Source organism: Mirounga angustirostris, unplaced genomic scaffold (genome assembly GCF_029215605.1).
Source record: "Mirounga angustirostris isolate CCGP_5_RB_7025 unplaced genomic scaffold, mMirAng1.0.hap1 SCAF_4, whole genome shotgun sequence".
NCBI classification, from domain to species: domain Eukaryota; kingdom Metazoa; phylum Chordata; class Mammalia; order Carnivora; family Phocidae; genus Mirounga; species Mirounga angustirostris.
In genome coordinates this window covers 25579366-25605854 of record NW_026991712.1, presented here as the reverse complement: position 1 = coordinate 25605854, position 26489 = coordinate 25579366, and the positions used below count along the sequence as shown (strand labels likewise).

General features: G+C 32.5%; 1 protein-coding gene across 3 annotated transcripts in view; it reads right to left on the bottom strand.

Annotated features, from left to right (window-relative positions):
* The window catches only part of CSMD3 (CUB and Sushi multiple domains 3), a 1202189-nt gene that overhangs the window by 761454 nt on the left and 414246 nt on the right, over positions 1–26489 (bottom strand). For all 3 annotated transcript variants that reach the window (XM_045896021.3, XM_045896023.3, XM_045896024.3), the window contains exon 6: positions 5109–5221. In XM_045896021.3, coding sequence (XP_045751977.1) covers positions 5109–5221 — 113 coding nt within the window. The remainder of the gene's footprint in view (positions 1–5108; positions 5222–26489) is intronic.

Below are 26489 nucleotides of genomic sequence, written 5' to 3'. Positions count from 1 at the left end.
TTAATAATAAAATCAAAAGGAAATAAGGTAGAAAATTAGAAGTTATTCTCAAACACTATACACCAATGGAACTCAACATCTTATTCTCTCAAAACTCAGTAAATGAAAATAACTAGCTGACTTCCTAACCTTAAAATAATGCATTTTGTCTATTGTATGAAAAGGGGATTATTTTGAGATAACAATTCAAGTACAGTTTATGAATTTTCCCACAGTATGTACTCACTAAAAAATAAATAATATCTACAATAATATGAAATATACATAGAGAGACTATATCTCTTGAATTGTATTAGCAAAGCCCTGTCTATTGTCTTCACCAGGAAAATAGCCTAATTGTCCATGTTCAACATTCTTATTAAACGATGTACACCTAAATTATCTGAACCAAAAGTTTTGATCTTCTCTTACTATGTCACAGTCCCACCTCCAACCTTGAATCCCAATGACTCACATTGATAGCTATCAAATTAAAGGAGGAGTTTTGTGATTAGAATGCTGGGATGGGATTCCTTGTGCTTTATTATAAATGGATATACCAAGGTACACAAAGAAAAACTGATGCCTAAGCAAAATTAGAAAAAAATACAGCATTACACAGATTGCTTTGATGTTGTGCTTTATTTTCAAATTTGAATATTATTTTAAAAATTGTTATGAGTTTTTATAGCATAACTGAGTTTATTTTTTAAAATTTCATTTTAAAATTGTGATCTAAGGAAAAGCCCTTTTTTCCCTGGAGAAGTGGGAATGTACTTATAAAATGTAGGATTTTTCATTTTTACATGTGGTTCCAGGATTCAGATTTATGTTTGATCACAATTTTTAAACTATTTCTATCTCATGGTTAGAAAGTATATTTCTCACCCATTTCCCATGGTTGATTATTTCTTTCCACTGAAGCATCTTTATTCACTGAATGTCTGACTTTTACTCATAGAAATCCTAATACATTTTTAATTGCACAATAATTATGTGTCTACCAACTGTGCCTTTTTTTTTTCCACTGATGGAGAAACCAAGGCTCAAACAACTCAGATAGCAATTAGTAACCTCACAAACTCCAATTCTTAGTCTTTCCCTTATAGATTACCCTGGGCCCCTGATAATCTTATTTATCTTTGTTCGGTAACTCTGCACTCACATTTATGTCAAAACATTCCCAAATCTAAGAAATGGATACTCCTCCAAAGTTGTTTTCACTTAAATTATGTGCATCTAAAATGTCACAGGCCTCTGTATAACTGAGGTTTATGGCAGTGCATTTTCAATACAATTTGAAAGTTCCATTCATTAAATATGTTTTTCTCACCAGAAAGACACACAGCTGATCCCAAAAAGGATGACAACCTCTTTGAGAAACTATGTAATAAAGTATTTTCCTTCCTAACTTTAAAATACGCTGTATTTACTATTGATGTATCTTTGTTAAATTGAAAATAAGTGTCTAGAAAATATTAACCTACATAAGAAGAATCACATAAACAAGGGTTATGGAAAAAAAGGGAAAGTCAAAATGTGATAAAATCTGTAAGAATTTAGAAAACATAATCTATAATATAGAAATTCATATATTTGGGTAATTGGAATTAATTATATGCTGCACTTCCTAAACTTACATACCAAAGACAATTTTGTGATTATCTATAGCTATAGCATCTTAGTACATTAAGAAAAAATGAAAAATGTTGTAATAATATTTCATAGTTGAATAATGGTGACTGATGGGTAAAAACATAATACTTTTAAATAAACACCATTTAGGGTTAAGGTTTTAGATATTGGACAATTGTCATCTGAAAATCTCTTTCCAATTTAGAAATTAAGAACACATGATCAGATATTTATAGAAATGGAAAATAGATTTTAGGTTTATAATAAAAATCAAATGACGATGCTATGGAGGTTTCAAAAAATAAATATGAGGACTTCCAAACACCACAGATAAGAAAAATTACACCACTTACGTGTGACGTAGCACAATTCAAGTTCTCATTAGAAGAGGTTTAATGAGACTTGAATGCAGGAAGAATTTTAAAAACAAAGACTAATATAGTAAAATGATATTGAAATAAATTTCTTGGGGGGAGAGTTGAAAATTAAAGAGAAAAAAAGTTTGAAACATAGTAGAGATAATAATAGGGTTTTCAAAGAAGGGATTTCCAACATAAATAAACCCAGGGGGAAAAAAGAGTCAGTTTTATTTTAGATAGAAGTGGACATATTCAGTGTGGGATCTGGGAAGGGGGAAGCAATTTGTATACCAAAGGCAATTTATTTAAATCAAGACTTTTCTGAGTGTTTTTTAGTTAAAATAGAATTACATTTGTTAGCGTGTTATCCACTACCTCTACTTAACCCTATTTAAATTATATCTGAACCAATAAGGAAGCTAGTTTCTAACACAATTTACACTCTATTGAGGAAGGCGTGTTAGTGTGTCTATGTGCCTACGCCATCCATGATGGGACATACAGCTAATGCCATTCAGGAACCTTTAGTAAGCTTGCAATTAATTTTCAAGGTTTTTTATAAAGAACACAGGTTAAACAGAAATGCTATGGAGAAAATAATCAGTCTTTGGAAACCTAGAGCTTCATTAAAACATTAAATTAATTCAAAATAAAAGGTAACGGTAATAATCACTGGGTACTCAATAAGTATTTGAGTTATTAAGAAACTGTATTATATGGAAACCTGGTTATGACTTCTGTACAGTAATTTTTGTTCTCTTTCATTGGCTTTAAGCTAGATACCAGTGATATTAAATGGTAGCCTAGTACAATGTAAAACAGGATGATTAGCATTTCATGCTAGGGCATGTCTTTCAGGTTGTCAGAATTATGAATTTTACAGCTATTTAAGTTTGCTTCTTAGAGGGTTTTCTCTTTTTTAGCCCAATTTTGTTTATAGTTTCAAGAATTACTTCTCCAAATGAATTTATGTTGTCTAGGTAAAATGTTATTTGGACATAATGCAGTTAGAAAAACCAGGCCGTAATCAGGACAGTTTTAAAAGGCTACATGTAAAGGTGGATTTTTATATAATAAAACTTTTCCTTGATCATATTATAAAGTCATAGCTTCCATTTTCTTAGGCCACTTTATTTCCTCTACATTATGTAGATACAGATTACACCAAAAATTACCCTCTTTTGAACTCCTTTTCCTGAAGAAAATTGAAAAAATGCATACCCCATAAAACACTTCCTTTCTATTTTACTGCAGTGAATTCACTGTTAGGCTCTTTTTCACTCCTGAAACCAGATAGGCAATGCCAGAAAATCAAATTGAACCTGAAAGTACTTATAAAAGCCAATTTAAGATCAGCAAGTAGAATATTGAAAATAATAATTAAATACACAAATCTACTGGCAGCTTTGCCCTATTACCTTATAATGCAAAACAACCCTATCTAGGGATACCAGTTTCATGAAACCATACTACATAAAGCAAATGAAGTATCATTTTATTTTTGAGATAGATCATGTTTTTTCCTCCAGGTTATACATTTAAACATAAAATACTTTATTTCTATTCAGATGAGGAAAAGCCATCTGACTGAAAGATTTCATGAATCTAGTAGAAAAGATCACCACATGAGTCAAAGATGAGAGTCTTTTGAATTCCTGCCATGCCATCTGTTTTAACTCATTGCAGAGGAATTAGAGCCAAAAAATCATATGGCTGGAAAGCCCCAAAAGGAAGGGGTCAACCCAGAGAGATAAAGAAGCTCCACAACAATTTTTTTTTCAATAGAAGAAGTCCTCTGATTCCTGAAGGACACAAAAATTTTAGATATTGAAATTGGAAATTCAACAAAATATTATTTCAAAATTTAAAGGTGACAATGGCTAAACTGGTAAGATTAAAGTTACTATGCTCTGGACAGCTATTTTTAATAAAATATATAAAAGTAATTTTCTATGCATATTTAATTTTCAATTTTAAAATACAGTATTTTATGATGAGTAATGTATTCAGTTATGAGAAATGCATAGATTTAAGAGCATATTTGCATTCCTGCTTCCATTCAAATTAACTACATTAGCAATAGAAATTATAGATTTTTCTACAGTGGGTTTTGTCTAAAATCTTTACTTTTAAGTTATTATTTTAGGGATTTTTATTACAGTAATACCCAATACACTATTATAAATGTCAAAATACCAATCACATTAATCTGTTACTACTATTGTCAGAAATCTTACTGATAGGACGCCTATAGATAGGTTACTGGTCTTCAAAATATGAATTAATTGTTGAAATTTGTATTCCAGAAAACAGTATGTGGCCTAATAACATTTTAGGTATTAACTATAAGCTACCTAAAGTCACCATATTAAATTTGCAAAGTGCCTAAGACTTAAGACTACTATAAAGGAAAACATGAAATGAAAAAAGAAAAACAGATAAATGGAAAAATGTAACTATGGCAGTGCTCACAATTCCCCTCACAGGAGCTGATACACTACTGAGAATGAAATGAAATGAATTATTTACATAAGTAGTCTGAGGATAAAGTACACCCACATAATATTAATAAACATTGTAGAAGCTACATTTTCATTAACACTGCATCTTCATAATAATCTTGTTCTGAATAAAGAGTTTTTTTCAAATTAATACATCAAATACTATATCCCACTTATTCAAAATTATGCCTGTTAATAAAAACATTGGATAATAATCCTAACAAGGTTAATTAAAGTAGCAATAGCAAACACACTGTATATGAAAATGGATTTCAATTGATGGAGAGCCTATTTACAACTGCAGGTTTTCTTCAGTGTTTTGTGGTACAGCTTTAGGAAGCATGTCTATTTGCTGAAGCACTTTATTAAAGTAAAGCATGACATCTGTTATATATTATCTTTTAGAGGTCATAATATTCTTTATTTTGAGCACTGTGCTATAAAAACCAACTAACTTTTCTATTGTAATTTAGTTATTATCACAATATTGCCTCAGCAAGGGAATGACCATTTTTGCTTATTCAAATTACCATTTATTAATGCAAAAGATATTTTGCTTCTATCGCAAAATCCAGCTGTATATACCAAAATCATTTCACATATCAAAAGATACAAAGGAATTCATTAAACATACCTTGATATGGAGCACTAAATCCACGATATCGGTGATTGTTGTCTGTAACAAAATGCAGTCTGAGCCAGTTTTTGTTGCTGATAATTGGTGGTGGTATATTCATTCCAGATAACCTGAATTATAAAAGACAACAAAAAAAATTTTTTTTAACTTTTCAGCAGTAAATGTTTTCACTGAATTGGGACCCTGAAAAATGTCTACCTGTATACAATATTCATGACATTTCATTTTTAATTTTTAAATATGAATACATTAGTTATTTTATGCATGGGAAAGTCAATCATAGAATGGTGCAACTCCAAACGTGCTTTCCAATCAGTTTGCATATATTAATAAAATAAACTGTGAACTGGATATAATTTTTGATTCACCCAAATTTATTGCCTAGATAATAATAAACATAATGGAGGCTGAGCTAATGGTGCTGGTCCTTATGCTCCTCAAGAATATATTGATATGGTATAGTTAGAAAATAGACTTCAAAGCAATTGATATACTCTTTCCACTTAATATATTTTCCACATTGCATATTCTATGGCAAATTTCCTAATTTCTTTTCATAGGGCAAGCACTCTTTTAATGTGATTTCCAATACTATAAATTTTTGTGATTAGCTTTCATTATAATATATACTTCTATAACACACTAGAGGTCTGCCCCAATTAACAGACAGAAAACAGATTGTATTTTGGATGTATATTTATTCTCCATATATTTAGTCACAAAGGTACCATTTCATAATCTCCTTAAAGCAAGGTAGTTAGAGTAAAACTTTGAAACTATGCCCCAGATACTGGTCATGGTCAACAAATGAAGTAACTCTCTTGTTCTATATCTTTTGAAGATTTCCAGGGAAGCAGTTTCTCTAATTTCATTCAATAAAGGAATATTACACCCATATAACCACTCATTTAAATCCTAGGTGTGTGCAATAAAGCCAAGGTAAAATATTCTGAAAAGCTAGACTACTACATACTGAAGAAGAGTTATTCACTAAGGTTTCCTAATAACCAGTATATGATGTATCTTTACTATTATTCAAAACTTTTGCTTTTCTTCATCATACATCAAAATAGCTGGGGTGTGTGTGTGTGTGTTGGGGGGTATGATTACAACTCTTCTCTCAATGCTTTGCAGGCAGTCACTCTAGGGGACCCATAGGAGGAGATTGGAATATATGTTGTACACATTAATTACTGTCGAGATGCAGACGTGGTGATCCAAGGACCTTTTATACAACACGTTCCCTGATTTCCCCCAAAACCTACTTTCCCACGATATTTTGGAACTAGCTATCACTTTCTGTGGATGACTATCTGCCATGCCATAGAAATATGAATTTCACCTTTACTGTATCATTGTGGGCAGATGTATATGCATAGGTGTATAGAATGGTCTTCACAATATTACGTTCATGATTCTAACATGAACAAGATGGGTTCTATCACATACATTTCTCATCCCTCTTTCCACTTTGGAATGCATCTTCTCTAACTTTTCCCTATTAATGCCCTATTTTCTCTTTTCATAGCGGTGACCCTATTTATTGATGTAACTGGCTCCTTTTTCATATCTGAATTTAGCAAATAAAGATATGTATATAACTTTATAATGTTAAGACTCAAGTTTTAAATTTTTACTTCTTTACTTTCAAAACTATCCAAGTTATGTTTACCTTTGCTTGTTGGTTGGTTTGGTTTAAAAAGCAATTCAATGAGAAAGTATTTAGATTTGGTACAATTATATTTTCAATAGACTAGCATGTTTTATGCCAGGGTTTGATTTACAGTTTGGTTCTCCTCACTTCCTTGATTTGATGCCCATAAATATCCATTAGGGAAAGTTTAAATTATTTTTTACAGTCTGCACACATTTCTAAGTATAATGAGACTATAATACATGGATGGTTGTAATGCATTAAAGTACAGAATTTGGAGAGAGGCCCTTAGAAGATCCAATAAATGAGAAACAACAAAGACATCAACAAAAGTAAGAGAGGAGAGAAGATGAAACAGGCAATAAAAAGGATAAACTTCCCATCTTTCCCAGGGACATCAAAGATAATTTCAGCAATAGAGGGTAGAAAAGACAAGTAATAGCTACTATAGAACTATAGTTTGCAACTGAATTCACCTTCAGGAATTGAGAAAGGTGGAACTGAAGATATTAGAGTTGCCGTAGCTAGAGGCACAATACACATGGGATGGAGCAAATAAGGGCAATTTAACAGGGGTGCAAATAAGAAGATATTCCTGACAGCCTCAGTGTTTCAGCTTATGAAGCAGAACTATAGGTAAGCCAAGACACTGAACCATAAAGCAAGTGCACCACAGTATCTCTCCTTCCAAATGATAGTCCACTAGTATTGAATATTATTAAAGATAATTTACACAATATGGTTTTGTCTATGTCTTATAGAGCAATCTGGAAAATGCCTGTACATATTTCTGCACCATATTTCACATGCTATCAGGACATCTTAGAAATGGAGGATTGAGAATAAATGCTGCCTAGAAAGATTCCATTAAATTAATTTAGATAATTTATTAAATATGAAAGGAGATATTTCTTAAATATAACTCATTGTTAATCCTGATACTAAGGGTTGGAAATATAGTAGTAAATAAGACAGACAAGATCCACAATCTTGCAAAGTGAAAATAAAGAAGGTAACATAGATAAATCAATAAGATAATTTCAGATGGTGGCAAATGATGTACAAAAACATTAAAGAGTAATATGATAATGTCTAGAAATGAGGTTTCACTTATTCTAATGTCTTTTCCATTTTACACTCAAAACAGCCACACTCATGATTATGTTTTAAATTGCTAAACTGGATTTTAGGAGAATTAAATCAAAGAAAATTATGATAATGATAAATGTCATAAATTTATAACCTACTATTGTTATTTGTATCCAAGAAGAATTCAAAACCTGTCTTTTGAAAGAAAAAAAAAAAAACCTGTCTTTTGAGTAATTAATAAATTGGAATGGACATATTAAATTAATAATGACACCAAATTTCATTGCATATTCAATGTAGAAATACAGTAATACAGTGTAACTTGCCAATATTAACCTTTACGAAATTTTTTATTTATATAATTTCCTGCAGAACTAAGTAACTAAATCATAAACTGATATTTACTTACTTCTTTTAGTAAACTAATATTTAAAATCACATGGAACATTTTCTACTGTAGATAGTGCCTTAGAGAATATGATTGTAATCAGTACAAAAAAATCAGTTAAGTGTAAGAAACCTGAGAGAATCACAGGTCTTTACCAGTTTTTAGAAGTGTCAAAATCTATTTTAAGCCTAGGTCTTTGGTTTATAACTCCCTTTTCAGATCCTTATTGCTGTCATCCATTGACCTCTTGTTCTCAAGTCTCTTAAAGTTAACACTTGCAACAACAGGTGTCCTCTTTGTGGCTTTAACATCTATTTTTTTTTTTATCTTTCCAATGCCCTAAAATCATTCACACCTAATAACCTGTCTTTCCTCATTTTTGGTACCCTCAGGCACAATCCAACCTCAAACCCATAATTATTCAAATCATCAAAAACCTCACTCTCCCAACATAGTTCTCCTGCACTCTCCTAATTTTACTTCTTTCTCTCTCTTGCCCTCTCTCTCCCTGTCTCCCCTTTTCCCTCTTTTACTTTTTCTGACCCCATTCTTTCTCTGGCTTCCTCCGTTCTCCAAGATTTTGTGAGATCAATTGTCCTACTTTGACCTGTAAAAATTTCCTAAAATGTATTCTTTCATCTTAACTCAAGACCTTTCCATGAATTTCTCTTTACAGCTAAAATGTCTCTCTCTATTTTTTACCTTCATTTGCTTACTTAATCATTCTCAGTGAAGCCAGTCTTAAAGTTACAAGGATGAGATAAATACCAAATCTCCTCTGTCCTCACAGAGAATCTTTGCATAGTCTTATCACATCATTTATTATTTTGTATAGTAGAAAGTTTTCCATCCTCACTACTATTTACATTTCCTTTGAAGGTAGGTTATTAAATTCCTGGTGCTGAGCAAAATGACTGATGAACAGTAGGTGTACACTGATGTTATTTATCAAGAAAATACATGAATATAAGCTGTTTGGGCACATGCCCTCTTTTAGTACTTCTTATGGCATTTATCACAACATTCATATGATTATACTGTACATGTTCTATAGATAAGGTGTTAGAAGCAGGAACCACAATGGATTTATCTCTGAATCCATAAGCACATTTCAAATTATAGATAATGAACAGATGCTAATCAAATTGGGTAATATCTTATTACAACATTTCTCAAAGTGTGTCCTAATAAATATTAGCCACCAAAACTGCCTTTGGGGATAGGGGAAGTTACCCCAGTCAAAAAGACTTTGAATTGTTGTTTTGTAACCATATGCCCCTTTTCTAGATTTTTTTGTAAAGTTTTAACACAGAATTTCTTAAATTTATTTCAACAATAACTCTCCCATTCCCATACTTTGACATAAAATCAAATAACGTGTTGAACAATTATTTAATAGAACCCTTTCAAAAACCGCTAATTTTATGTCTTCATTTGTGTCTGGATAGAAATGTGTTTCATAGTCCCAAGAAAAACCAGCATCTTTAAAAATAGTCAAACGAGAAAAACTCATAAAATCTCTATTATGTTCTACAGCCCATTATAAGTTAGAAAATTATTTTAGCAACAAAATTTAACTACTTCTGGGATGACGTTAAAGGCACTAATCTTCCATGCCACGCAAGTCATGAGTACTGTGTGTGTGGAGTGTACAGATATCCATACTGACCAGGCTGTGCTTTTTTTCAACACAGATGTGTTTGTGTTCTTGGTTAGGTATTTAAAAGTCACTGAACTGCAGAACACACAATCTTATGTGGTTTTAACAAGAGCATTAAGAAGCTAAGCATTGTATTATGCAGTCCAATTATTCAGAAGTCAGATGTTATGAAGTCTTTACAAAGCAAATGAGAGAAGTCGCTACACTAAATTTTCTTCTCTTTCTAACCCCTCCCTTTACTGACACCGCCCTCTTGCTTATCCCCATCTCTACCCTGACTTTCGCTTCCCACATATCCCCTATTTCCCTGATCTATCTTTTAGACATTTTTCTTATAAAAATTGGATGCTGTAGAATAGTGTTATTTTTATCTAAACACAAGCTTCAGGAAAATCTCTTTATATTTCAGATATAATGTGTGTGTCTAGCTACCAAAATTTAATGAAGATGAAATAGAAAAGTTTAACAGTACTATAGCCATTTCAAAATTGAATTTGTAATTAAAAACTAGCAAAAACCCTCCACATCCAGATATTAATAGAGAATTCTACTAAACATATAAAGAATTAACAATGATTTTACCCATTATTTTCCTAGAAAATAGAAGAGGAGGGAACACTTCTCAACCCATTTAACAAGGTTAGTTTTACGCTATTGATAAAACCAGACAAGGTCAGTACAAAAAACAGGAAATAAATAAAACTAAAAAACAAAAACAAACAAAAAACTTCAGACCAATATCTCTCATAGATACAAAAACCTTCGGTAAATATTAGCAAATTGAATTCACCAAGGTATAAAATGAATTACACACCATGACCTAGTGAGATTTATTCAAATTATATAAGGCTGGCTCAATCTTTGAAAATCAATTAATATAATCCACCATATCAACAAGCTATAAAAGAAAATTTAATGATCAAATCAATAGACACAGAAAAAGCATTTCGTAAAATCCAATATCCATTGATGATAAAAACTCTCAGCACCATGAGAGACTATGGACTCTGAGAAACAAACTGAGGGTTCTAGATGGGAGGGGGGTGGGGGGTGGGTTAGCCTGGTGATGGGTATTAAAGAGGGCACGTATTAAATGGAGCACTGGGTGTTATACGCAAACAATGAATCATGGAACACTACATCAAACACTCATGATGTAATGTATGGTGATTAACATAACATAATAAAATAAAATTTTTAAAAATGTAAAAAAAAAAACCTCTCAGCAAATTAGGAAGAGAGGGAACATTCTCAACTGGATAAAGAACATGTACAAAAACCTGTAACATCATACTTAATATTGAATTACTGAATGTTTTTTGTTAAGATCAGGAACACAGTACGTGACTCTTATTCAACATTGTGCTAGAGGTTTGGTTGAGTCCATAAGGCATGAAAAATAAATTAAAAGGAATATATCTTGGAAAGAAAAAAATTGTCCTTACTTAAAATGATATGATTATTTATGTAGAAAATCCCAAGCTACAAAATAAACCTCTAGAGCTAATAAGTGCATTCAGCCTGGTCGTTGGATACAAGATGAATTAAAAAAAAAAAATTCAATGTCTAAATAATAACAATGAACATGTGGAAATTGAAAAAAATACAATTGATAATTTTTTTGAATAAAATTAAATACTTAGGTATAAATCTAGTAAATCATTTATAGGGTCTGTATCAGGAAAATTTAAAAATGCAATAAAAAATCAAAGACATAAGTAAATGAAAAGACATGCCATGTCCCTGAATTGACTTATCATAGTAAAGATATTAATTCTCCCCCAAATAATCTACAGTTTTAATGCAATTCTTATTGAAATGCCAGGAAATTTTTTTTGTAGACACACACAAGGTAATTATAAAATGGACATGGAAAGGTACAGGACCCAGGATAGATAAAACAAATTTGAAAAAGAAGAATGAACTCCAAGTAAACAATAGCCTTTTCAATAAATGATGCTGGGACAATTGAACAACCATAGGAAAAAAATAAACCTCAGTCTAAACTTCACACTTGAAAAAATTAAACATCTATTTATAATTTTAAAAAGTCTCAGCAAACTGGTAAAATCAAGTATTCAACCTGATAAAGGGCATCCATGAAAATGATACAGCTAATATAATTGTGATAATTTTTAAAGGTGAATAATTCAGTGCTTTCCCTGTAAGATCAGAAACAAATTATAGATGTCCACTCTCACCATTTCTATTCAACATTGAATTGGAAGTTCCTGCTAGTGCAATAAAGCGAGAAAAGTAAATAAAAGACATGCCAAAGGTAAAGAAAAGGGTAAAGTTGTCTTTGTTTTCAGAGGACATGATTGTCTATGTAGAAAATTTCTATAAATCTACAAAATGCTAGAAGACCTTATGAATGACTTTATCAAGATCTCAGGATAGAAAATGAATGTATAAAAATCAGCTGTATTTCTGTGCCTTAGCAATGAGCAATTGAAATTGATTTTTTTTAATTATAGTATCACTTGCAATATCATAAAAATAATTGAAACAGGAATAAATATAACAAAATGTACATCATTTTTAATATGCCTTAAACTTCAAATAATATATAAATCATATTTATATACTTAGATAACCTAAGTAGATAGAGAAATATGCCCACATTCATTTATAGGAAGATTCAACATGGTTTGATGCCATTTTTCCCAATTAATATATAAATTCAGTATAATTCTTGTGAAAATCTCAGTGGAAATGAATGGTTCTAAAATTCATGTGGAAATATAAAGTACTAGAATAACCTTTTTTTAAAAAAAACTTAATTGATGATTCATGCTAGTTGATTTTAGACTATCAATCTACAGTAATAATGAGGTGCTGCTGATCTGATAAATATACAAATGGAAGAAAATAGAAAGTCTAGAAATAAATCTACAGCTATATGACCAATTGATTTTTAACAAAGAATTCAAAGTAACCGAATGAAGAAAAAATATCATCTCGACAAATGGTGTGGAACTGAATATTTTAATACAAAAAAATAAGGAAAAATATCTCAACCCTACATAAATATTAATTCAAAATGGATCATAGACATGAATGAAAATGCAAAAAAATATTAAAACTTCCAGAAAAATGCATGAGAGAAAAATTTGTGGATTAGTGGGAGATTTGTTAGTTAAGAGAGAAAAAGCATGGATCATTTAAAAAAAGATAAATTGGGCTCCATATTTTAAAAAGTTCTGCTAATGAAAATACATTATTAAAAAATGAAATGACAAGCCATAGACAAGGAGAAAATATTTCTAATGCACATATTTAAAAAGGAAATGTATCTACAAAAGAGAAAGAATTTTCCAAATTAGTAAGATAACAGATGACTCAACAACAACAAAAAAAATGGGTAAAAACTTTGAACACTTCATGGAGGAAGAGATACAGAAAACAAAGAAGCACATGAAAAGATGCTCAAATTAAAATGAGATATCACTATCCACTTAGGAAAATGACTAATAGGAATATTCCACTGAGAACTAATACACTCATTAAAATGGTTATCATTTAAAAAGCTGAAATTACAAGATTAGTGAGAATGAAGAGCAATTTGAACTTTTATAACTGGCTGATGGAATGCAGTGTAGTACAGCCACTTTGAAAAACAGGTTAACAACTTCTTACACAATATATGATTATCATTTAACTTAGCAATCACACTCCTAGTATTTACCTAAGAGAAATGAAAATGTATGTACATGCAAAGACTTGTACACAAGTTTTTGTCTTCATTATGTCTTCATCTTCATTCATAATCACCAAAAACGGACAAGTGGTCAGTTTTTATAAAATATATATATATAATATTTATTTATATTTTATGTTTTACATATATTTTATATATATCATATATTATATGTATATATAAATAGATCTGGTGCATTCATACAATTATGCTTTATCACTAGTAATAAGGAATTAACTACTGATACTTGTAACAATATAGATGAATCTCACAAGCATTGTTATAGAAGAATTGATATACTACATACTATGTGACTGTATATTGTATAATTTTTCTCATATGACATTCAAAGAAAAGGAAAGACAGTCACAACAGTGGGTGAGGGAAACATTCGATATCTTTATTTTGGCTACATTATTGTATATGTTTGTAACAATGCATAAAATTGCACGCCTAAGAAGATTCAATTTTAATGTAAATTACTCTTCCATAAACCTGACTTTAAGAAAACAAATAGTTTTAAGAGATTTTTGGCTTGCCTGTCAATAACATTAACAAAATAATGTGTATATTTCTTGCTTGGAGCGAATAACTGGAACAAAATAAATGTATTCTCTCAAAGGAAAGGACAAGAAATCATTTTAAATTCTTGAAAAAGATCCTCCTCTTTATGACTAGAGAAATTAAACCTCAAATATCATTATATATATATGCAAATATATATTCAAACTATGAATATTCTAAATTGTTTTTCCTTGTACAATAAATACTTCCAGTTTTAACCATAATTACATCCCCAATATATTTATTGCCAATGCATGTTTTTCTTTGGGTCTCCTGAGTTGATAATGATACTAGGAAAATGGTCTAAAAAGCAAATGTTTGAAAAGAAAAAAAAATGTAAATTAGCCAGCCATTTACTTTATCTGCTTGAGTCTAATAATTTCATTTATCTTTCTCACTGAACTAACTAAAATAAATAGTTTTGTTGGAGCTAGACTTCATTTTTTTTCATGTCACAATTTTTTGAAACATAGCAGCTAAAGAACATAGAAAATGTTGAATTTAAATGATCAGTGTATGTATACTCAAGTAATGGTTACAGTATAATTCCGAACTTTCCCATAATTTTTTTCATATTGAAAGCACAACAATATATGAATGCTTTTGAGTCAATGACTAAATTTTTAATTGTACCTCTATCACTAAACAGAGAGCTCTTATTTCTACTTTCTTGGAAATGGAAATTGAATAGCTTCAGATTTATTCAGTGAGATGTAAATATCTTCAAAGAACCATTCAAGAGCATCACTGATATTTTCCAAATACCATCCATATGTAAAGTACTATACAAGGAAAATGTAAAATACTAAAGATTATATGTAAATGAGAAAGGATATGGTTAAACAGTCCAAAGAAGGTATACCTCAATTCCGCTCTACTTCCCTTTCCCTCTCTCTCCCCTCTGAAAATCACAGAAACAAATCAAAATAAACAAAACAAAAACATTTAGAATAGAGTTTCTTAAAACAGAGTATATTATTCCTATTTCTATGGATTATCTCAATTTCACAGATTCCCATACTTATAATAAATAAGTACATAAATAAATATATAATCTGCCAAACTTGTTAAATATGATTGATGTGGGCTATTAAAATTTTCACAAATCCCCTAATTTTCTCATTTCTCTACTTAAAGTATTTAAGCAGACATTTTAGCAAATGAACTACTCACATCTTTTGCCCGGTTAATATTGGTAATAATAATGTACAATATTTATTGAGGGCTAGTTACTATGTACTGCATATTATTCCAAGCATACTCATTTAATTACAGAAAATAATACCTGTGTATTATGAAATGCAATGAAGTGGAGATTTTAATTATGGTGGATTGCTGTACAATACGTAAATTTGTAAATACTGCTATTTTATTGGTTGGAAAACCATCACAGTGTTTATTCCAACCATTCTAAGGGAAGGGGCCATTATAATTTATAGTTACATAATCCAGTGGGTAGTAAACATTTGTTAAACTCATATAGTGTCTGATAGTTTAAGACAGGCTTATAATCTCTCAGAAAGCTTAAAATGACTAATGCATATCCGTAGTGTCCAATGCAATTACTTTAGTACATATTCAATGTTGTTTTTTTATTTTAGAGGTGTTACTTTGTTTCCCCTTTACTCATGCCATCGTCAAGCATGTGAGTTCTCAAAAAAATGCCTGATGAATATTTTCCACATCATTTACCTTTTTATTTTCCTGTATTAGTCTCAGTAATTTTTCTTCCTCTCAATTTATTTTATAAACAGTCAGGTTTTAGATTACCTCAAGTCTGGTGTATTGTATTACATTGAACACTTTATAACTTTACTTGGAAAAAATCATTTAGAGATATAATTATCTTTTTTACTATGTTTTTAATTTTGATATTAATTGTGAATCAATATCTATAAAACTCACAAACTCCAAGATCTCACATTACTTTTGCTTAGGACATCAGGGAAGGATTCCAAGATTTATCATCCTTGACAAAAAAAAAAAAACAAAAAACAAAAAAAAACACAGCCAGGCAAAACAAAGGCTGAAAACCATGTTTTATTAATTTCACAGCAAAAAAATGTAAACATACCTAGGAAGAATTTTGAAATAAATGTAATAAAGGAACTGTTTATAGAGTTGTGGGACAGGAACCAAAATGGAATGCTGTGGTACCAAGGGTAATAGGGTTCCATATTACCTATAGTCCAAATGGGAATTGATTTCCACCCTGTGAAAAATGGGAATGCCTACTCACAGTGAGACCTCATTCTGGGGATTATTCCAGGGAATAAAATCAGTCCCTTCTATGGCTAAACTCTCAAGGAAGCCAGTGAGCAAGGGAAGGCAGAGCAAGGGGGTTGAATTTGGATTGTGGGTAAAGAGAAGGGGCAGAGAATAACAGCATACTTGTCAATGTGCTCATTGTTTATTTAAAGATACCAAAGATACAAGACTGTCTAGTCACAAGACAAGAAAATTATAGCCTGAATATACATAATAGAATATTTAAAGTCAAACAGTCATAAAGGCAATATAAAAACCATCACAGAAGGATAGATACTGTTGAGAGTAAAGTCTTTTTTCCTAAGCTAAGAAGCCATTCAACAAATAGTTGACAAGAGGCTTCTATACACCAAGCATTCTTGCTAGGGTTGCATGAGTGAACGCAGTGCCAGACTTTTCTTTGTAGTGGAAGAACATTATATAATAGGTTTTAGCAATATGCACAGCAGAAATGGTTAATCTGTGTATAATGAAGTAGAGGAGAGTAAAAGGACTGGGTCATCAAGGGGTGCATGTTCTAGGAAACTTTCTCACCTCCCCTAATACTCTGAGTAAAAGGGACATATTTTAACAAGGTGAGTGTGAACTCTCTGGTAGCTCTGGGAAGTGTCCCTTATGGTCCATGGAAAATCTGGGGTCCCACAGAAGAAAAGGAGCTCTTGACTGGAAGCCCTTGCAAAAACCACAACTCTGGAGAGACATTAATATAAAACATGCAGTTGAACCACCTCACACCTGTCAGAGTGGCTAAAATTAACAACACAGGAAACAACAGATGTTGATGAGGATGTGGAGAAAGGGGAACCTTCTTACACTGTTGGTGGGAATGCAAACTGGTGCAGCCACTCTGGAGAACAGTATGGAGGTTCCTCAAAAAAATGGAACTACCCTATGACCCAGCAATTGCACTACTAGGTATTTACACAAAGGACACAAAAATACTGATTTGAAGGGGCACATGCACCATGATGTTTATAGCAGCATTATCAACAATAGCAAAATTACGGAAAGAGCCCAAACATCCATTGACTGATGAATGGATAAAGAAGATGTGAAACACACACACACACACACACACACACACACACACACTGAAATATTACTCAGCCTTCAAAAAGAAAGAAATCTTGCCATTTGCAATGACATGGATAGAGCTAGAGTGTATATGCTGAGCAAAATAAGTCAGTCAGAGAAAGATAAATACCATAAGATTTCACCCATATGTGGAATTTAAGAAACAAAACAGATGAACACAGGGAAAAGAAAAAAAAATAGAGGGAAGGAGACAGACCATAAGAGAGTCTCAACTATAGAGAACAAACTGAGGGTAACCAGAAGGGAGGTGGGCTGGAGGATGGGCTAAAAGGGTGATGGGTATTAAAGAGGGTACTTGTGATGAGCACTGGGTGTTGTATGTAAGTTACGAATCAGTAAATTCTACACCTGAAACTAATATTACACTATATGTTAACTAACTGGAATTTAAATAAAAACTTGAAACATTAAAAAACAAAGAAAACCACATGCATTTGTCTCTAGCTTTCCCCCCTAAAATAGAACTCTATACTGACAGAATTTGTAATGGTTAGAGTCAGAAAATGACTGCCTTTTATTTTTGGATATTTCCTTTTTTTTTAATGCCATTTTATCTTCTTATACAATTTTAAAGCTAATAACTATTAACATGACAAACTGGGAATGGGTTCTCCCCTTCTATATCATACTTCAGCTCAGATACAATTTTGCTCTCAGAGAGTTCTCCAAATATATTTTAAAAATAGAATGTATTTTAAAACTAATTTTATATAGTATACTGTTCTATGAAGTCCGTTGAATTAGAAGTGTTCACTAAATTAATATCATAGTAGAAATATTTCATCGTATATTTTTATGAATATCTTTGAATAATGTTCACCGAATAAACACAATAGTAAAACAAATTTAAGCATATTGTATCTATATTTCCCTTCTATCGGTTTGAGTTAAAAAAAACATATGGGTTTATAAATATGAATATAGACATTTGTATTTAGGATCTTTTAAATATTCATATTAATGATTTATTTTATATAACCAGATTTCAGATAAATAATATTCAATAAGAATAACTTCAATTAAATAGACTTATTTTTACGAAGAAAGTTAAATTGTTATATACAATTAGCTTATGAGTTCATGTGAGAGATACATTCACAAAAACAATTTAAACATACTTTTGCGCATGTACATACACAGTCAAGAATTTATCTAGATAAAGCATTAATTATGGATTTATCCCCTCTAGGATACCAATCATATTAACTATATTTCTCATGGCTTCCACACACCTTTATTTGGGTTTTGTCTTTTAGAAACAGGAGAAAGAAGAAAAGGACATTGGTCTGTGTGTGTGGATTGGGACAGTAAAAAGTACTTTGAAACTGAAGAAAAAGACGAGAAGAAAAATCATATTATGCTGATTAAAATAAACAACGAGAGATTGCAGAATTGACCACATAGTTGGCAACAAAAAATTAAATAGGTAAAAATACATGCCCATACTCCAAAATGAACAGTGTCAAATAAAATACTTTAATATTTCCCCTTTAATTTTTTCAACAATGATTTTTTTATTCAACATTCCCTTATGAGTATTAATTGATCATTCTGTAAGTATGGGTACCCTCCAAGGTGGTGGGGATAGGTATCAAAAAAAAAAAAAAAAGGAAAAAGGAACTAAAGATACAATCCTCAAGGAGCTTCTATTCTGATTGGAAGAGAAAGATAATAAACATGAATGAATAAATATACAGCATGCCAGGTAGTGATAAGCGTGACTAGTAAAACTAAGTAGTGTGAGCAAGATAGAGAGTGATACAGTTAGACAGATCTCTGATAATGTCCCCCTTAGCTGAGTTTTGAAGGAAATAAAGGCATGAGCCATGTAGTTATATAACATATGGCATATACACAAAACCTCGAACAGGGCTCTATGGCTGGGGTGAAGTGACTGAGAAAGGCAAAAGTTATAGATGGTATTTAAGGGTTAGTAGTCAGCCAGGTTGTATACAATCTTGTAGAGTTATTGTACAGTCTTGAAATGTCATTCCCCTTTAAATGTGAAGCCACCAGAATGTAAAAACAGTAGAGGAGTGTCAGGTCTGATTTGCATTTTATAAAGACTGAACTGATGTGTTGAATAGAGGGGGATTGCTATAAGAGGAGGCTGCTTGAATTACTAAGTGATAGTTGCTGACAAAGTCTAGGAATAGAGTCATGGCAGCAGAGGTTGATAGGTTGTTTTCTGATTTAAATTTGCTGAGAGTCAAAGGAGTTTGTGAGAAAGGAGTCAAATGTGACTTCAAAATTTTGGTTAACTCAGAAATGGAGTGCCTGTAACTGAGATGGAGAAAACCATCAGAAGTGGATATCTGGGAGGAAACAGTGGGAGCCCAGATTTGGACATGTGAAGCTTGCAGGACTTATCTGAAATCCAAGCATATCTATCTAAGGCGCAGTTGGAAACAGGAGTCACTAGCATATACATATGGTAATTAAAGCCACATTTCTAGGTAATTGTTACCAAGCAAATGCGTAAATAGAAGAAGATCAAGAATTCATTCTGTTTCTGGTTCTGTCCCTTAAGGTCAAATCCAGAGGCAGTATGGAGGGAAAGATGGAAGGAGAATTTGGAGAAAGTTTTCTCCAACAATGGAATATGTGGGTCATGCCTTGAATCCCTCTACGTAGTAACCGTGGGACAGCCAGGTTTGAGGGTGGGAGAATAAAAATAGGAAGGAAGATGCTAGAATTCTGTCTCACTTTTCATCTTCTCTTGCCTTGGGATGTCAGTGTGCTGCCCCTACACAGGGGTAATTCCTCAATTCCTCCTCTCCTTCTTCTTGCTAAGTGACACAGAACTGTCACTTAGAACTCTGGAGCAGGGAGGCTTTGTGAAAAAAATAGACCACTAGCCTTGGAAATGTTTTGTCTAACCTCTGATCCAAATCTACATGGCTGGTAGAGTTTGGTTTAAACTCACACAGTCCAATTTTGAAGCATATTATTGTTATCAATTGGCATAAATAATGTTTATATTAATGATATTGAATGTTTTATTCCATCACTTTGTTTTTTTGCTTTCAATGTCAATTTTTTCTGAAGAAAATAATGCAGTTACGTCTGTATTATCTCACTGTGATATTCTAAATTGCACTCATGCTTAGAAAGCTATTTCTATTCAGAAATTAAATGAACCTATGTGTGAACCTTGTACAATATATTTTTGCTTATATTTTATGCATTTAAATCTTTAATCTGTTTGAGATATATTTTGGTGCAAAGTGGGAGGAGAGACCATTGAATTTTTTTCCCATATAGCTGCCAAGTTTCCCAGTATCACTTAAAAATAATTCCATTCTCCAGTTTCTTATGGAGATGTTTGCTTTATCAAAATTTGTATTCTAATATATACTACAATTTTTACTTTGTTTCATTGATCACATCTGTTTTCAGGTGTACCTACAATATTATGTAATGATTACATCTCTTTATGTTTCTGTGTTCATGGCTAGTACAAAGAGCCAACTTCATTATTACATTTTCTGGGAAAAGTTATAGTTGTTTCCACCTGTACTTTTTCCAAATTATTACCCAGTTTCTGAAAAATAATTGTTGAAGTTCTAATTAGAATTTCAGTTGTTCATTTGGAAAGAATTAACAGTCCAGGCCAAGGTTAAAAATCTGGTACAACAGAACCAAAAAATCTATTAGAACAAAGTATCAACCCAATGCAGTTATCTGTTTTCTTTGATATCTCTAAGTGAAGTTGGGTAGTTTGCCTTACAGCTCCTTCACATTGCTTTTTAGGATACCCTTCTTCATTTCACATTTGAAGAGTCTGATATTGTGTCCTCATAATATCTTCAAACTTCTTGTTGCTTCTAATGAGTTTTATGTGTTTATCTTAAATCTAGTTAGTTACTTGCTATATCTTATTAATTCTAAGTGTTCTTAATTCCTCTAGCTTTCCTGGATTTATGTGTCTCTTCCTTTTAAATTAAAAAAAAAAAACTGCTTCAATTTCACATTTTATTTCTTTAACCAGAACTTCCAGAACAATGTGAAATATCATGTACACTTTTAAATAGAAATACAGGGATACAAGCAGAGCTGGAAACTTATAATTAAAGAGAAAATTAGATAGAAATGGCACTAAGACTGCTGAAGGAAATATTACAGATCACTCAGCCACTTGGACCTTAAACTTGCTGCTCCTAATCCAACCTCTACCTGGGTGAAGGAAGCCAACATCTATGGGGCTCTTCAAACCAGAAATTTGGGAAGCACTCCAGAATCTTCATATCTATTTACTTCCAATTTATCATCATTTTTTTTTATTTACTGTTACTTCCTAAATATTACCCTTCTGAATTATCAGGATTTAGACCAGATTCTCAACAAATATAATCAAAATTATTACAATAGCTTCCAAACTCATTTCACTATATCCAGACAAAATTCCCTTCACTTTATCATATGTGCTGTCAATGCAGTATTTTTGCTAAAAAGAAAATCTAACCTGTCACATCAGTCTGTTGCTTAAAATCTTTAGCTGTATTCAAACCAATACAGAATAATTCACCCTTAAACATAAACATCCAGTGTTCTGCAAGACTGGAATCTTATTTATCAACTAAATCTCAGTTTCTCAATTTGTTCACCTCCTTGCCTTGCTCTTGCTATAATAAATTTTTTCTACTTTCGTGGAGACATGTACTCTGTCATAGCTAAACCTTTGAACATGCTTCTTCCTCTTTCCGGAATGCCTTCTGTATCTCCTCTCTATTTTACAATTGCTTGCTTTTAGAGTTAGGTTAAGCATCATTGTAACAAGGAAGTAATTCCAGGTATCCTTCAGGCTGTGTTAACTGCTTCTCTTCAGAGCCCCCACAATACTCTCACACTTCTTTGGTTATAACATTTATCACAATGTATAAGAAACTTTAGACTAGAAAATTATTCTCTCTCTCTCTCCCTCCCTCTCTGTTTCTGTCTCTGCCTCCCTCCCATATTGTTTAGGACTTTGCCTAACAGAATTATTCTCAAAATTATTTTTGCTTTAATTATTCTTCTTCATAATTTAGATTACAAAATGTGAACTAAAACAAGAACAGGAAAATGCTGAAAGTATGAACCACAATAAAATGAGAGTATAATCAAGTACAACTACATTGACTTAGTAATTTTGTCTCCAATACTTTAGAAGTGCAAAGAAAATAATTATCTTAGGTTTAAATTTGTATAAAAATGAAGACCTGTTTGAGGTTAAAGCCATGATATAAAACTAGGCAAATAATATTGTACAACCACAGAGATAGGAAATCCCAAGGAAGAAACACAGCATATTCAGTTATGGATCATGAGATTTTAAAAAGCCATCAGTAAGTCTAATATAAAAGATGTATAAAATGGGTGCCTGGGTGGCTCAGTTGGTTGAGCGACTGCCTTCGGCTCAGGTCATGATCCTGGAGTCCCGGGATTGAGTCCTGCATCGGGCTCCCTGCTCGGCGTGGAGTCTGCTTCTGCCTCTGCCCCTCCCCCCTCTCATGTCCTCTCTCTCATTCTCTCTCTCTGAAATAAATAAATAAAATCTTTAAAAAAAAAGATGTATAATTGGAAATATTAATATCTGAGACTGATATTTGAAGATATTCAGATATTTTGACTTTGGAGAGAAACTGTAAGGTTCATAAGCCCAACAGAGAGCAGAAAATCATATTGAGAATAAAAACATAGAACAACAAATTTCATTTTCCTTTTCTTTTTCAGTTTTGATTTTCAATAGGAATTTAATCTCCCTTTATTTCTGTCTTTAATGTTTAGAACAGTACCTAATACACAGTAGACACTTGATAAATTCTGTTGAATGAATCCATGAATGATTGTTAAACTTCTTTTTTCTATTTTGACTCAATTACTATTGAGAGACATGATGCAGATATAATTGTGCAATATGCTGTAAGTTTTCAGTACTAATATTTAAAGATTTTATTTATTTATTTGAGAGAGAGAATGAGATAGAGAGAGCATGAGAGGGGGGAGGGTCAGAGGGAGAAGCAGACTCCCCGCTGAGCAGGGACCCTGATGTGGGACTTGATCCAGGGACTCCAGGATCATGACCTGAGCCGAAGGCAGTCGCTTAACTGACTGAGCCACCCAGGCGCCCCAGAGGAAGAGTTTCTTTTTTCTTTTTTTTTTTCTTAAAGATTTTATTTATTTATTTGAGAGAGAGAGAGAGAATGAGAGATAGAGAGCACATGAGAGGGGGGAGAGTCAGAGGGAGAAGCAGACTCCCTGCCGAGCAGGGAGCCCGATGCAGGACTCGATCCAGGGACTCCAGGATCATGACCTGAGCCGAAGGCAGTCGCTTAATCAACTGAGCCACCCAGGCGCCCTAGTACTAATATTTAAAATACCAAAGTTGTAAAGTGATTTCCTTCTTATAAAATTTAGTGAATTCTTGTATGCTTTCTTGAGTAACAAAGGAAATGGAGGAGTTAGCACTAGTGCTTTGGAACTGGCATATAACAGTGAACACATGAACACAAATGTGTCCCACATATGTGACAGAAGTTCAAAAACCACTGATTCGTACCATTCCATCATTCTTATTTTAACTCGTTTCCCTGTCTCTGTTTTTCTCCCGAAAGAGCCCTAGTATTTTATTCTACTGTATTTTTGCTTATGCTATTTTCTACTCTTTCTGAAATGCTGCTCCTGCCCAAGCAGCTTGGTGAACTGCTACTTATCCTTAAAGATTCAGCTCAAATGTCATTTCTCCATGAAACTTTCTTTCTTCTTTATCACGCAATATTTTGTACTGACTCTATAATATATGAGCAATTACCTGAAAATCACTTATGCATTTGTCTGTATGTCTTATTATTCATTGAGGGCAGAGAAAACAAAGTCTAGTACAAAGACAATGTAAGCACTTTCTAAATCTTTGATGAATAAAAAGTCTAAAAAAACCACTTAGAACACTTAGATCAACCACTTTCTGATGCTTGTTTGAATGTCTGCTGCAACATACTTAATGCAGCTATCTAAACTCATAGTTGAAATACCAGTCAATCCCTAAAATTTGCATAGAACCAGAAAAGGCCCTGAGTAGTCAAAGGAAAGTTGAAAAAGAAAACTAAAGCTGCTGGCATCACAATTCCAGACTTCAAGCTCTGTTACAAAGCTGTAATCAAAAAGACAGTATGGTACTGGCACAAAAACAGACACATCAATGGAAGAGAATAGAGAGCCCAGAAATGGACCTTCAACTCTATGGTCAACTAAATATTCTACAAAGCAGGAAAGAATATCCAATGGAAAAAAGGACAGTCTCTTCAAAATATGGTGTTGGGAAAAATTGGACAGCCACGTGTAGAAGAATGACACTGGACCATTTTCTTACAACATACAGAAAAATAGACTCAAAATGGATGAAAGACCTAAATGTGAGACAGGAATCCATCAAAATCCTAGAAGATAACAACCTCTTTGACCTCAGGTGCAGCAACTTCTGCTAGACACATATCCAAAGGCAAGGGAAACAAAGGCAAAAATGAGCTTGTGGGCCTTCATCAAAATAAAAAGCTTTTCACAGCAAAGGAAACAGAAAAAAAAAAAAAAACAAAAGACAACTGACAGAATGGGAGAAGACATTTGCAAACAATGTATCCGATAAAGGGCTAGTATCCAAGATCTTTCAAGAACTTATCAAACTCAACACCCAAAGGACAAATAATCCAGTCAAGAAATGGGCAGAAGACATGAACAGACATTTCTCCAAAGAAGACACCCAAATGGCCAACAGACACATGAAAAAAATGCTCAATATCACTCGGCATCAGGAAAATACAAATCAAAACCACAATGAGATACCACCTCATACCAGTCAGAATGGCTAAAATGAACAAGTCAGGAAATGACAAAATGTGAAGATGTGGAGAAAGGGGAACCCTCATATACTGTTGGTGGGAATGCAAACTGGTGCAGCCACTCTGGAAAACAGTATGAAGGTTCCTCAAAAAATAGAACTATCCTATGACCCAGCAATTGCACTACTACGTATTTACCCCAAAGACAGAGATGTAGTGAAATGAACGGGCATCCGTACCCCAATGTTTATAGCAGCAATGTCCACAATAGCCAAACTATGGAAAGAGCAGAGATGTCCATCGACAGATGAATGGATAAAGAAGATGTGGGATACACACACACACACGCACACACACACACTGGAATATTACTCCGCCATCAAAAAAAATGAAATGTTGTCATTTGCAATGACATGGATGGAACTAGAAGATATTATGCTAAGCAAAATAAGTCAATCAGAGAAAGACAATTATCATATGATTTCACTCATATGTGAAATTTAAGAAACAAAACAGAGGAGCATAGAGGAAAGGAGGGAAAAATAAAACAAGACAGAATCAAAGAGGGAGACAAACCAAGAGATTCTTAACCATAGGAAACAGACAGAGGGTTGCTGGAGGGGATGTGGGTAGTGGGGGATAGGGTAACTGGGTGATGGGCATTAAGGAGGACACATGATGTAATGATCACTGTGTGTTCTGTACAAATGATGAATCACTGAATTTTACCTCTGAAACTAATAATACACTATATGTTAATTAATTGAATGTAAATAAAGTTAAATTATATTTTTAAAAAACCCAAATACCAGTTAATCCTACTTGACACAACTCCTCCCATGGTTGTACAGTTTTGAATAACTGTGTTCATTTCAACAGAAATGTTTCACATTATTATCTTTTTTGTCCTAACATAACCTTTGGATCATTGAAGTAAGTTTAACTCTTTTACTAACTGAATAGCTTTAAATGTATAAAGGCAATTGCACATATGCCACTAAAGTCTAATTCTATTCTAATCTGTAATTTCTAAATTAAGATCATTGACCACATTCCTCTAATTCAAACAAAAACATAAAGCAAATTTAACAGGTAAACAAGGCAATTACAAATCTATCAATTTGAGTAATTTATATATTGTGA